Here is a 15230-nt window from a genome sequence, read left to right as displayed (position 1 = left end):
TAAAGTATACGTTGTTTTTTCACGTTGACGTCATTTCCTTTTGAATTATCCGTTTTGGGGCCGTAATACGTTTACGCTTTGCAACGGAACGTGCATATATAAAAAGGTGTTATAACAGCACGTGAGCGCGAGAATCTCTCTGTTAACACACGTTTTCTCTCCTGTTAAAACACCCCCGAAAAGTGACAATAACAGCAGTTTTATGCTAGAATGTACATAATACGTTGACATGCATATGACGTTAGATTTCCGCGTATTAAAATGCGTACGCATTTTTCATTTTAGAATACACCATACAAAATGTGTCGTGTTTTAAATTAGAACCTTTAAGAATGAACCCTGTGATATTGATTTGTCATTATGAATTGAAAACACCAAATTGGTGAGCCAATAAAAACTCGCAATATAATTAATAGTTGCCAGTTCGTTTTATGCATATTGCATCCGTTTAATTCTGCTTCGTTTCGCTTCTTATTATTTGTGACGCAATAGGTATTTCCCGAATGTTCTTAATTTAAAACGAGGCTATAAAAATACCTATAAATAGCACATAAATTCCCAAATTTGCCAAATCACTGTTTTGCTTCAGAAAGAGAACTTAAAACCATTATTCTCCAAAAAAAAATAAAAAAAATAAAGAGATGGAATTTCCGCATCTAGGAAAGCATTGTCATCAGAAAGACTGTAAACAATTAGGTTTGTATATTTATTGTTCAAACATTCATTTAATTTTTAGAGCAACAGATTTGGCATGAAATTATTGCAGTGGGAGGGGTAGTCTACAGAATTATTTTATTGTTTTTGCTGTATGGGGAAGGAATGAATTATTGATTGGAAGTCTGAGAAATCAACAGTTTTCGTTTGGAAATTGGACTCAATTCGGTTTATTATGTGCCGACCATATCGCCAGTGTAAACTGTAATACACCTTTAAGAAGTGTCTGTTGATTAATCAGGAGTGATCAAGTCAGCAAATGCTTCAATAAGATAACGAGCTTACGCGAAATTATCTTCTGTAGCCATTCTGCATATTTTATACTTATAACTTTGCAAGGAGGCTGGAAAAATCTAAACTTTGTCCCTCGTTCGAAAGATATAATGTCTTTCGTATGACTGTGATTAACTTAAATGAAATTCCATGAAAACTTTATTAAACATTAAGACAAGAATATATATCTAGCCGTCCTATAACCAGATGCCTAGGCTCTAGCCTATATTATAGATTTTTTCTAGCCTTACTCATTTGGCTTATCGAGATGACTTATTTTATGATCTGATATTTTATAGTTGTCATCCCGCTAAGCCTTAGTGGCCCATACCTGTATCTGTATTTTACTGTTAGAAAAATGAAGACAATAAAAAATCGAAAAAAGTCATTAAGTACTGGTCAGACTTAATTGACCCAATAAATTAAACATTAATTTTCATGTAGAAACTTCATATGGGTTGAACATGTTGAACATAACTCATAATTTCAAATAAGAGACTTAAATCTTTGGAGATATGATGTGAACAGGTGTGAGGAGGTATCTACTCCATCACCGGTTTCAATACACAGCAGACTGCCAATGACACTAAATTGCAGAAACATAAACACAAATATTATATTTTCTGTTCCATCATTCATCTCCAGCAAGTAGTAGCTATGCTATTCCAATTAAAGTACTTGCAAATTAAGCTTGCAATCATACAACTGTCATTGGCGAAAATCTGCAAAAATCATACCCGAAACTGTTAAGATATTTTAGACAATACACATTCATAATTATATAAGTCATTACAAAGGAGAAACCTAAAAAAGTCTATAATATTAAAGAAATTCATGTTTTTATCAAAATGGTTAGACCAGTGTTCCTGTTCTGATAAAAATGTAGATACTTCAAAAACAATGATTTATTGCATAAATTTGTGTATCTTACAAATGTGTTAAAGAGGTCAGGACAAGTTAGTTTCTGGTCAGGACATGTGCTTTCAGAGAGTACAGGTGAAAATAAAAGTTTATGTTGAGCCCTGATTATAGATATAGTTGCAGGAACACTATCATCAGTCAAAATTGCAAGCTACCATTCTTTATATTGCTTTGTTATTATTTTGGTAATTGTCAATATCAGTATATATTCCTTAATGTCAGATTCAAGCTTCTGTTGAAAACTTATCTAGAACCGATGTTAAATAAATATTACCTTATCTTAAATAAATAATCCATTGTCTGTTATTCTATTTCAGATTTCCTTCCAATGAAATGTGATGCCTGTTCTGAGATATTTTGGTAATATTTTTGTTTCATCTTAGCCCCTTACTATGCTAAATTTCTATGATGAACTTGTCCATTTTTTAAGTTGGACAGTACCAATAACTATTGAAAGGGGTGCTTACAAAAAGATACTGCCTGATTTTGCGGACAGTACAAATTATGATCAGACTGTGCAGGCTGATCATGGTCTACACTGGTCACAAAGACAGAATCAATCGTATCTAGCATGATAAGGTCTTTACGGAGTAGTATTAACTGATATAATCTTACTTTGCTTGTGTCAGTGAGATTTCAATTAGATTTATCTGTTCTGTATTGAAGAGAATTGAACATGTCACAGGGACGCTTGTTTTTATAGTTTTAACGAATTCTTTTACAAGAATGTTTTTGTAGACAGGGGAATGATAAATATGATATTTTAATTCTATCTTGTTTTGTACTTCCAGCAATGACCACATTCACTACAACACACATTCCTGTCCAGATTCTTACAAGAAGGTAAATACGGCTGCAGTAAATGATTGTGGTTTTATTTTAGTGTCAGTTCCATATATGATTTCTGGAAAGAGCATTTCAGGCTTCTCATTTTAAATGAATCCCAGGCCTGAGAGTGGCACAAAAGCATCTTTTTCTTCTGTAATTGATTGATTTACTGTTAAAGCCCTTTCACTCACTTTGCATATGAAGATCTTAATTTTGTGTAGGTTTAGCCATATTTTCAGTATTTTATTTTGAAATGAGCCGCGCCATGAGAAAACCAACATAGTGGGTATGCGACCAGCAAGGATCCAGACCAGCCTGCGCATCCGCGCAGTCTGGTCAGGATCCATGCTGTTCGCTAACGGTTTCTCTAATTGTAATAGGCTTTGAAAGCGAACAGCATGGATCCTGACCAGACTGCGCGGATGCGCAGGCTGGTCTGGATCCTTGCTGGTCGCATACCCACTATGTTGGTTTTCTCATGGCACGGCTCAAATATATTTGATTAAGCATTTATATACTGTGATTTTTACACTAGGACGTTCTTTCATGCAAATGATCTAAATGACTTTAAAAACCGTGAAGACATTTTTTCGTGATGATCTGCAAAGTAAAACATGTCAGTAACACTGATAAGAAACAGCAAAATGTCAATTACTCTTATGGCAATTACTGAGATTTTGTTTATGGGTAAAGACACTTTCTTAATATTTTACTTTCTCAACATCTTTGATAAGTTGATAGGGCAGTATATATGTTATTTCACATAAGAAATCTATATTATTTCTTTGATTTCCATGATGAAATGATTGATAGAAAAAAACAACAGATTTGAATATTTTATATTTCTACCAGGATAATCAAGTACCAGTGTGCCCGCTATGTAACAAGCCTATACCACTAAGGAAAGGGGAGGTACCAGATATGGTGGTAGGACGTCATATAGATAGTGATTGTCAGTCAGATCCTGCTAAAGAGAGGAGAAAGGTAGGTAAAATAGAGTCTGTATTCATCAGTGTTTTAAGTCTGAAATTAAGACTTTAAACCTCTAAAAAAAATCAAATTGCCGTAACTTCCTTTTTAATAAATCTATATTGCTGGGACTTTACCTAGCTTTTTGTTGCAGTGTATGTCATATTCATACCAAGTTTCATTAAAATCAATACAGGATTTAGATATATAAGAAAAAAAGAAATTGCAGCATTTCAAAGCGTGAGTCTACCTTTCAGACTTAAAACTTGGATGAATATGGGCCCAGGATTAATTTCATTATTATGCAAATCATCAAATAATCATGTACGGTGTAACAGATGTCAGTTGACATGTCATATGTAAATCGTGTAATTGGATTACCTTTCAAGAAAGCATATGTAAGAACAGAAACTGATAAACAATTGCTTGTTATCCCCCAACGAATGTTGGAGGGATATAGTTTTGGCATTGTCTGTGTGTCCGTCCATCTGTCCGGAGCCATATCTAGGAAATGGTTGGGAATATTTATTTAAAACTTCATATACATGTTCACCACTATGAGTTCTTGTGGCCCGTCAAGTTTCAGTCAGATTACCCAAGTAACACCAGAGTTATGGCCCTTAGAAGTTTCTAGTGTTAACTATATAGGGTACTATAAATATGGCAATTTCTGCATAACTTTTGATAAATTTGACCTAGAACTATGAAACTTAAACAGAATTTAGATCACCATAATGTGGTTGTGTACACACAATTTCGTTCAGATTTATTTGTAAGTTAAGAGTTATTGCCCTTTAATTGTATAAAAATCCACATATTTGTACATAACAAACTGACCATTTGGTAGAATTTCATTAAATTTCTTTCATTCTTTTCCATGAACATTTATTGCAAACATGTGAAGTTGTGTACCCACACCTGGTCACCCCCTTACCTTGATCACCCCCCCCCCCCCCCCCCCCAAAAAAAAATAATTTTTTCCTTATTTTAGATTTTTTTTCAAACAAACTTCATATACATGTTCACCACTATGAGGTTATGGGGCCATCAAGTTTCAGACACATTGCCCAAGTAACACCAGAGTTATGGCCCTTAGAAGTTTCTAGTGTTAACTATATATGGTATTATAGATATGGCAATTTCTGCATCATAACTTTTGATATATATGAAACTTTAACAGAATTTAGAGCAATATAATATGGTTGTGCACACACAGTTTTGTACGGATTTCTTTTGTAACTTCAGAGTTATTGCCCTCTAATTATCTAAAAATCCACATATTTGTACATAACAAACTTACCATTTGGCAGAATTTCATTAAATTTCTTTCATTCTTTTCTGTGAACATTTATTATAAACATGTGAAGTTGCGTACCCGCACCTGGTCACCCACTTGCCTTGGTCACACCCCCTCCCCCTCCCAACCCCCCCCCCCCACCAAAAAAACAGTAATTTTTTTTTTCATTTCTTATTTTAGATCTTTTTCAAACATTCCAAGTTGTACCATTCCCCCACCTCACTTCTCCACCCAGTCATGCCCATCACTGATCATGCATCCTCGCAGGCTGGTCTGGATCCATGCTGGTCGCAAACCCACTATGTTGGTTTTCCCATGGCACGGCTCATATATAGGTATGCAAGAAAAAAGCTGTCAGTTGTACTCTAAAAGGACTTCATCAATAATTGTTTTTCTCTAACAGGTATATACAAACAAGTGTTCGATGAAGGGTTGTAAAGTGAAAGAATTGATTCCAGTGAAGTGTGAAAAGTGTCACAAGAACTACTGTCTACGTCATAGATTTGAGGATGACCACAACTGTCAGGGTTTCCAAGGCTCAGGAAAACCAATGTCCAATGCTGGGTGAGTTTTTAATTCAAAGTACATTAAGGAATTTTCCTGGATGTTGAACCAGTTCTAATCCTCAAAGTGTAAAGATTTTTTTTGTATGACAACAGCATTGAAACTGTTTTGGTTGAAGCAGTGTTCTGCCATATTTGGGCTGGCACCATGTGCATTTTTGTGTAGGAAAGCAGCATTTAGATTATGTTGGTTGAAGGGGATTTTGGTGAACTATACATACCCTATGGACTGCAAGATGCTCAGCCATATTTTGGCTGGTACCTTATTATGGTGGTGTTATGTTTACATAATTATGCTCACATACTGTTAATTTATTGTCTATAGTTTATATTCATAGGGAGATTATGTTACATGGCAAACTATCATCCTGTTAAATCACTAGACTTGGCAACCTGGTACATGTGAAATATAAAGTGAAACCAGTTGTTAATTTTCATTTTTCGTTAAACCAGTAGTGCTTTATGATATTTATTTGTATATTTCTTAGTGCTGCTGCCTTATCCCGCCTTCAGCCTAAAACTCAATCACAAGCTCCGCCTTCCAAACCAAAACCTGTCAATCAGCCACCTCAACAGAGGGCACAAAACAGCTTAGCGAGTGGCCTCGGTGGAGATCTAGACAGGTAAACAATTTGAACATAAATACGTAATGAGATTTATTTGAGTGTGTGTGGTTTTTATACACAGAGACAAATGAAGAAATATGTTGGTTTTAAGGAAATTTATCAGTAAGTGAAACTCTATAGGATTTATGAGTTTATCTTGGCATGGCAAAACTTTTTTCAGCATGTTAGAGCAAAAATATATTACATGCAAATCTGGCTTATAGAACTGTAAGTGATTTGCACAGAATAAAGATAAGTTGCACTTTCCGAGAATATTTTTTAAAAATTTATGTTTAACTAACATTAATGGCTTAATCTTATAATTTTAGATATAAATAAATAAATGTTCAAAATATAATTTGAACTTACTTCAACAACAAAAGTTTTCAAGACTGCAGCAGGTATATTTTGCAGGTGCTCAAGTGCATGGCCATGTTTTTGGACCAGGACATGCACCGAGCACCTGTGGCTTGGTCATTTAAATAAATAGTATGAACTAGATTTCATGCTGTATGAATTCTGGCTTATTAGTCCAGGGACATTTGTTTAATAGAAAATAGAACACATTGCATAAAAAAAAAACATTTTTGATGGCTTAAATACCTAATACAGGTTTGATGATATTTTTTATTGACAGACAAAGGCGAGAGAGACAGCAACAAGGCACACAGAGTCTACGAGCTGCTCAAGCAGGTTTGGTAAGCAGTGTTTTTTTCTTAATATTTATTTCTACCATAATTACCTCCCTTTATATATTTAACAGTCATTTTGACATTAGTTACTAAAACTTAGCTTCATGACTTGTATGAAAGAAATTAAAGGTTGAGTTAGTACAGACACTAGAAGGAGAACCATTTTAAGCAGTAAATTTATAAACATATTTACACATTCTTTTAGTAAAATTTAGTTTTCCCTGATTGGTATACATTCTGTGACAACGCAAGGTTTTCATACACATAATTATTTTTCATAATGTGGTCAGCATTATAAAAAAAATTCTGATGCATTTTTAATAACGAATTTCTTTTGGAGGGAGAGGCAGTGTCTTTCAAAAATGAAATTCTATTTTGAGTGACACTGATAGAAAAAATTACTGCCACATAATTTAATAAAATACTGATATTATGAGCAGGAAAATAGTTTTTTCTTCTTTTGTTGGGTTATTTAAAAGTAGAATAAAAAGGTGTTAATATGTGTTTAAAAAGTAGTTTTATTTACATTGTACTTTTAACATATTTATCATTTACCTGTGCCAAGTCATGTGAAATCTTGTTGCAGAGTTTCTCAAAATAACCTAATAAAATTGTTATAGGTAAACATGTTGTCTTGTTACCACTCCAAAATTCTTCATCAAGTACCTTGAAAACAATAAAAACCAGTACAAGTGTTTATTCTGCTTATTTTGTTTCTTCTTGAGTCACTACCAAGGATTTCCTTCAATTGATTTCACATGAACTCATAGTTTAAAAGCAAATTCCTTGGCAGAATATGGTTGACTTACCGAAACTTCAAGTTGCCACCTTTACCATTTGAGTCATCCTGTGAGATGGACGAGTTTTCCAGTTGATCAAATCTGTAGATGTATACATACATTATGAGCCGTGCCATAAGAAAACCAACATAGTGGCTTTGCAACCTGCATGGATCCAGACCAGCCTGCGCATCCGGGCAGTCTGGTCAGGATCCATGCTGTTTGTTAACGGTTTCTGTAATTGCTTTATGCTTTGAAAGCAAACAGCATGGATCCAGACCAGCCTGCGCATGCTGGTCGCAAAGCCACTATGTTGGTTTTCCCATGGCACGGCTCATATATAAATAATCTTATGTTTACAGTCTGAAGAGGAGGCCATGGCGCGTGCAATACAGCAATCATTGTCCGAAACTCAGGCCACAAAAACTGCTACCACCAATCAAAAGTAAGTAACAATTATAATCAGTACCCAGTACAAGAGTACTGAATTAACCCTATTATCTGAATCATTGATGTCATAAAGAAGAGCTCCACAATTGAATTGTACATGTATGTATTTAATTTTGTGTCTTTAGATACAGCTGGTCATGTTCTTTGCAAACGAAGGTGTGCAGTATGTGTAACTTTATACGAGTGTCTTCTTAACTAAAAGCAGCTACTCTTGCTTATAAATTGGTCTCTACTGATTGGTAGTTGCTATGCTTGCTAAAATTTATGAAAATCATTTAAAAATAGAATATTTATAATTAAGAGTTGATTGTGTGTTGCCATAAACAAGTGAACATAGTAGATTACGAAGTGCCGACTAGCAATGTGCATGTTGCTATTACAAGTGAAGGAAGCTATGTAGGTCATGGAATAGGACAGGAAGGTGATTTATGTAGGCTTCAAGCTAGTCTAAACAGCTTCAAGCAAGGTGAAAATAAGTATAAACTAACACATATATTATGTGACTGACACCTAATTTTCAAGGAACATGAACTGTTGTAAAGTAGACACCATTTTGTGTAATGAGATCATTTATGGTCCAATAGTTCTGCTATAACAACTACTGTTGTATTTGTTACATATAGCTAGAAAAATTGAAAATGTACACATGTATAATGCATATCAGAACCATGGTATTGTATGTTACAGTTTAAGCCAGGAAGACGAGGACCTGTTACTTGCTCAAGCTTTGGCAGCTAGTGAGGAGGAGGCACGTAGACAAACTAACAGACAGGTAATACCTTTATACTCATTCACTGTCTATATATAGGTTATACTACAGTCAAACTGCATTCACTTGAACTCAGATAATTTGAGTACCACACTCTGCTCGAACTCATTGTCAGGTCCCGATAAAATCCCAATATAATGTAAATTCTTTGATGGCTTGAACTACCGATTACTTAAACAAATTTTGCCGGTCTCATTAAGTTTAAGAGAGCGAAGTTTGACTGTAGTTTATTTTAGGCCACTTGTGAAGCAAGTTCTACAAATTATATTAATCATTCTTGACACCTCATTCCTGATGGAATCCATTGCCGTGAGGGTATGTGAGAAGAGAAGCCAGTTTCCCTTTTAATGTTGTTCATATACTACGCTACAGATTACATTGTTAAACTATAATTCATAAACATATTTGAATCACTCTGTTTGAACCGGTCAAGGGAGGTAATCTTTACAGATATGGAAAGTTAAAAGAGAAAATGGGTAAAACTTAATTTCAATTTATCTTTGAAATTTTCTATGAAACATGTCCACATGAAATACTTTTTCTTATGCGAAAATTGTTAAATGATTTTGAGTCTTTGAAGGAATGCTAAGGGCAGTGATAATTATTCACATACCTCTTTACATTTGTTACAAATTTAAAAGTAACTTTTATCTGTTCTGTACAAGCAGGTCAACACAATTGTGATTGCATGAGAGATCAAGGAATTATGAGAGCATGCTGATAGGAGTTTGAAAGATGCAAGTTTCAGTGTCCGAAAGTTAAAAGAATACACAATTAAACATGGTCAGCAAAGAAGAATGAACTGAAAACACAGTTGTAAAGACTATAAATAGAACTATGACTGAACGTATCTTCTTTTTGTAGAGAGTACAGACACAGGAGTCCCAAAACAAAAGAAGCTGTCAAGTTTCCTGACGATATTGGAAGAGGAAGAATTCTACAGCTTTAATTGAACTGTGTTACATGACTGTACATTATTGTGTTTGCCATAAAAGATTCGCACAGTCATTACAGAGGCTACAAACATGATTTTATGTCACTTTTCAAACAGGATAGTGGATTTTAAAGCAATATGTTAAGCTTATAACAGGATAGTGGATTTTTAAGCAATATTTTGAGCTTTACAAACATCAGAGGTTTATGTCACATATGTAGGCTGCAAGCAAGCAAGAAATTTTGGTGTTATTTATTTTTTCAAAAATACAAATTGGATGTTCATTCTTGCGTATATAGAATGTAGTAATTTTTAAGGTTTTTTTATGGTTACCATTCCTCTAGTGGGTTAGGATTTTCACTAAAGCTACCTTTTCTTGATGATATGTCAATGTGTGAAAAGCTGTATTTTGCATTATCTGGCAAATGGCTGAAAGAAATCAACTTTAAAATCTGTCATTTTTGTATACATGTAGTAAGAAACTCAAATATACCAACTAAGAAAAAGGTTATTCTTCACTAGGATGTAAGCTGATTTTTAGCTCACCTGTCACAAAGTGACAAGGTGAGCTTTTGTGATCGCGCAGTGTCCGTCGTCTGTGCGTCCGTCAGTGTGCCCGTAAACTTTTCCTTGTGACATCTCTAGAGGTCACATTTTCCATGGGATCTTTATGAAAATGGGTCAGAATGTTCATCTTGGTAAATTCTAGGTCAAGTTCGAAACTGGGTCACGTGCCATCAAAAACTAGGACAGTAGGTCTAAAAATAGAAAAACCTTGTGACCTCTCTAGAGGCCATAATTTTCAATGGATCTTCATGAAAATTGGTCAGAATGTTCACCTTGATGATATCTAGGTCAAGTTCGAAACTGGGTCACGTGCGGTCAAAAACTAGGTCAGTAGATCTAAAAATAGAAAAACCTTGTGACCTCTCTAGAGGCCATATATTTCACAAAATCTTTATGAAAATTGGTCAGAATGTTCACCTTGATGATATCTAGGTCAAGTTCGAAACTGGGTCATGTGCCATCAAAAACTAGGTCAGGAGGTCTAAAAATAGAAAAACCTTGTGACCTCTCTAGAGGCCATATATTTCACAAGATCTTCATGAAAATTGGTCAGAATGTTCACCTTGATGATATCTAGGTCAAGTTCGAAACTGGGTCACATGCGGTCAAAAACTAGGTCAGTAGGTCTAAAAATAGAAAAAAACCTTGTGACTTTTTAGAGGCCATATATTTCACAAGATCTTCATGAAAATTGGTCAGAACGTTCACCTTGATGATATCTAGGTCAAGTTTGAAACTGGGTCACGTGCCATCAAAACCTAGGTTAGTAGGTCAAATAATAGAAAAACCTTGTGACCTCTCTAGAGGCCATATATATCGTGAAATCTTCATGAAAATTGGTTAGAATGTTCACCTTGATGATAACTAAATCAAGTTCGAAAATGAGTCACGTGCCGTCTAAAACTAGGTCAGTAGGTCAAATAATAGAAAAACCTTGTGACCTCTCTAGAGGCCATATTTTCCATGGGATCTGTATGAAAGTTGGTCTGAATGTTCATCTTGATGATATCTAGGCCAAGTTTGAAAGTGGGTCACGTGCCCTCAAAAACTAGGTCAGTAGGTCAAATAATAGAAAAACCTTGTGACCTCTCTAAAGGCCATATTTTTTAAATGGATCTTCATGAAAGTTGGTCTGAATGTTCATCTTGATGATATCTAGGTCAAGTTCGAAACAGGGTCATGTGCGGTCAAAAACTAGGTCAGTAGGTCTAAAAATAGAAAAACCTTGTGACCTCTCTAGAGGCCATACTTGTGAATGGATCTCCATAAAAATTGGTCAGAATGTTCATCTTGATGATATCTAGGTCAAGTTCGAAAGTGGGTCACGTGCCTTGAAAAAGTAGGTCAGTAGGTCAAATAATGAAAAAACGTTGTGACTCTATAGGCCATATTTTTCATGGGATCTGTATGAAAGTTGGTCTGAATGTTTATCTTGATGATATCTAGGTCAAGTTTGAAACTGGGTCAACTGCGGTCAAAAACTAGGTCAGTAGGTCTTGAAATAGAAAAACCTTGTGACCTCTATAGAGGCCATACCCTTGAATGGATCTTCATGAAAATTGGTCAGAATGTTCACCTTGATGATGTCTAGTTCAAGTTTGAAACTGGGTCACGTGCCTTAAAAAACTAGGTCAATAGGTCAAATAATAGAAAAACCTTGTGACCTCTCTAGAGACCATATTTTTCAATGGATCTTCATGAAAATTGGTCAGAATTTTTATCTTGATAATATATAGGTCAAGTTCAAAACTGGGTCACATGAGCTCAAAAACTAGGTCACTATGTCAAATAATAGAAAAAACGACGTCATACTCAAAACTGGATCATGTGGGAAGAGGTGAGCGATTCAGGACCATCATGGTCCTCTTGTTTCCAGTTTGTTGTAAAATATTGTGCAATTAATTTATATTACTATTTATAATCAGGAATACTTTGATTTAATATATGTGCATATTTTTCATGTGCGTGGGTATTATTTATTCATTTTCATAGTGATTTTTGAATATTTTATTTCAGCATTAAACTTCCTTATATATAACTTTTATACTGAAGTATATGGTCATTTACTCATTACTGCGAGTGCTGTTATGACACCACATAGAAGTGCTTTCGTTATCTGAAATCAATTTGAGCCGCACCATGAGAAAACCAACATAGTGGCTTTGCATCCGCACAGTCTGGTCAGGATCCATGCTGTTCGCTAACGGTTTCTCTAATTGCAGTAGGCTTTGAAAGCGAACAGCATGGATCCTGACCAGACTGCGCAGATGCGCAGGCTGGTCTGGATCCATGCTGGTCACTTTCAAATCCACTATGTTGGTTTTCTCATGGTGCGGCTCATTTATGAACTGCTCTAATGACAGAAAATGTTAGTTCCCTATCCTCGTTCTCTGTAGGATAAAAGTAGAACTTTGACCCACTTTTTTGATGATTTATTTGCCAAAAGTATATTGCTGAAAGATAATTAAATGTACCAGATAGTGTTGTTATAAATAGAGTTTACTGAATATAAGACTCACAGTAAATAGTATACCCAGGATATATTTAGAAAATCCAACCTTACTCCACTACTTAGATTGGTTTATGACCTCCGTTCATGTAAACCTATTCTTCATCCTTGGCAAGACCACCATATATCACAGTACTCTGGTATCATCCCTCCTTTAAAACTTCAAAACAGATAAACATAACTTTAAAAAGCATATGATTATGATAGGTATGTGTTAGTGCCAATCACACCTGATTGTTCAAACAATGCAAAACGCGCAGTTTGAATTGCTAATTTTGCAAGCAAGTTCCTTTTTATTTGGCTGCTCTGAACAGTGTTCAAAATTACACTTTTTTGGTTGAAAATTTTCAGAATTTTTGTAAATGTAGCCTTTGGAAAAAATTATATTGAACCACCAAAGGCGTTTTTCAGATAAATGGGTTTATATCATGCATAAAACTAATTATTAGTATTTAACCTAGTCACTTGTTTGAGGCCTGAGTTAAAAGTTTTTGACTAAGTATGTTTGCCTCTCTGAGACACAAGGACATTGGCCAGTCTTTAGGAACAATTCACTTAGCTTATCATATTATTGTATAATTTTGATGGTTGTAGCTCATTTCTACAGTCTGAAAAGTGTCTGTTTTCGTATTAGTGTTATTTAAGTTGGCAGATTTCTCATTTTATGTTTATCACTTTGTGCCATCAGCAGATATTAACAGTTTCTTGCTTGATATTTATTATATTTAAGATAAAATTTTGTGACATAACTTTCTGAAAACAGAAGTAAAGTAATAACATGTCATAATTTGATCCATGATTCATAGCAAAAAATTAAGCCATTGTTCATAAGAAAATTTAAACCATGGATTAGAAGGAAATTTAACCATGGCTCACAAGGAAATTTAAATTATGACTAAAAGGGAAATTTAAACTATGGCTCATAGGATGATTTAAACCATGGCTCAAAGGGAGAATTAAGTTATGACTTATAGGGAAATTTAAATCATGCCAAATAAGGAAAATTGAACCATGGCTTAAAGGGAGATATAAATTATGACTAGTAGGGAAATTTAAATCATGCCAAATAAGGAAAATTGAACCATGGCTTAAAGGGAGATGTAAATTATGACTGGTAGGGAAATTTAAATCATGCCAAATAAGGAAAATTGAACCATGGCTTAAAGGGAGATATAAATTATGACTAGTAGGGAAATTTAAATCATGGCTTATAGGGAAATTTAAATTATGGCTTAAAGGGAGATATAAATTATGACTAGTAGGGAAATTTAAATCATGCCAAATAAGGAAAATTGAACCATGGCTTAAAGGGAGATATAAATTATGACTAGTAGGGAAATTTAAATCATGCCAAATAAGGAAAATTGAACCATGGCTTAAAGGGAGATATAAATTATGACTAGTAGGGAAATTTAAACCATGGCTTATAGGGAAATTTAAATTATGGCTCATAGGAAAATTGAAACCATGGCTCAAAGGGAGGTTTTAATCATAGCTCTTAGGGAATATCTCAGCTTTGTTCTAAATACACCCATCCATGACAGACTATTATTACCGTTGTAATCATCACAAAATTTGTCAATAAAAATGAGTTCCGTTGCCTTTCAGAACTAAACCAACACACTATCATGTTCATTCATAAGGCTGACCTGTTTGCTCAAAATATGGACTTTTAATTGCTATATATGTAAGTTCTTTGTTGTGTGTACAATATATATATATCAGTGATGTTTTGGTGGATAATTTGCTTCGAGGAATCTGTGAACACAGATGAAAAATCATTGTGTTTAGTTCGCAAGTAATGATGCCTTGCTTTTCATCCTGCCATCAAGATACTTTTATTTCAAAGGAAACTGTGACTTTCAGAAAGTCACAGTTTCTGTGTGAAGGAAGAGGTTGGGGTCTTATATTTTCACAATGTTAATCACAGCCAATTTTTTTTTTTGCTTTTTAAAGCGCATTACAAACCAGTTTCTAGTAATTAAAAATTAAATCATAAATGGAAAATACTACTGCCTTGCTATGGTCAAGTGACTTAATATTGATCTTGAATAACTGTTAGTAAAACAAAATTATATCTTTTGAGGCTAGATACATGTTCAACTAAATTGAAGTAATTTTCTAGATAAGAAAATAATTGTTGTACTATTTTATCTTGTTATTTTTACAAATATTTTATTAAAATTTTATCTCATCAATAGCTTATTGTTAATTAGGTCCCTGTGGCTCATTGGTCGTAGTAGTCCAATAGATGCTGTTAGTGTAACTTCTATTTCATTTCGATCTGTGGCAGACATACGGCCTCGATAGCCTAGTGCCTCGATAGCCTAGTGGTAGAGCACCCACTTCGAGTGCAATAG

General features: G+C 34.5%; 1 protein-coding gene across 3 annotated transcripts; it reads left to right on the top strand.

Annotated features, from left to right (window-relative positions):
- The first annotated feature begins 533 nt into the window (after nucleotides 1-533).
- On the top strand, nucleotides 534-15068 carry LOC123557095 (AN1-type zinc finger protein 2A-like). 3 transcript variants are annotated; one of them, XM_045348329.2, is made up of 10 exons: nucleotides 534-696; nucleotides 2226-2268; nucleotides 2700-2751; nucleotides 3589-3720; nucleotides 5406-5566; nucleotides 6054-6188; nucleotides 6808-6868; nucleotides 8004-8086; nucleotides 8779-8863; nucleotides 9725-15068. In XM_045348329.2, the coding sequence occupies exons 1-10, from the start codon at nucleotides 642-644 to the stop codon at nucleotides 9773-9775; spliced, it is 858 nt and encodes a 285-aa protein (XP_045204264.2). In that variant the 5' UTR covers nucleotides 534-641; the 3' UTR covers nucleotides 9776-15068. The 3 variants fall into 3 exon arrangements, with proteins under 3 accessions (XP_045204264.2, XP_045204267.2, XP_045204265.2); XM_045348332.2 differs by having other exon boundaries at nucleotides 9529-15068; XM_045348330.2 differs by having other exon boundaries at nucleotides 9526-15068.
- The last annotated feature ends 162 nt before the right edge of the window (nucleotides 15069-15230 follow it).

Source organism: Mercenaria mercenaria, chromosome 5, assembly GCF_021730395.1.
Source record: "Mercenaria mercenaria strain notata chromosome 5, MADL_Memer_1, whole genome shotgun sequence".
Taxonomy (NCBI): Eukaryota; Metazoa; Mollusca; class Bivalvia; order Venerida; family Veneridae; genus Mercenaria; species Mercenaria mercenaria.
This window is presented reverse-complemented; position numbering and strand designations above follow the sequence as displayed.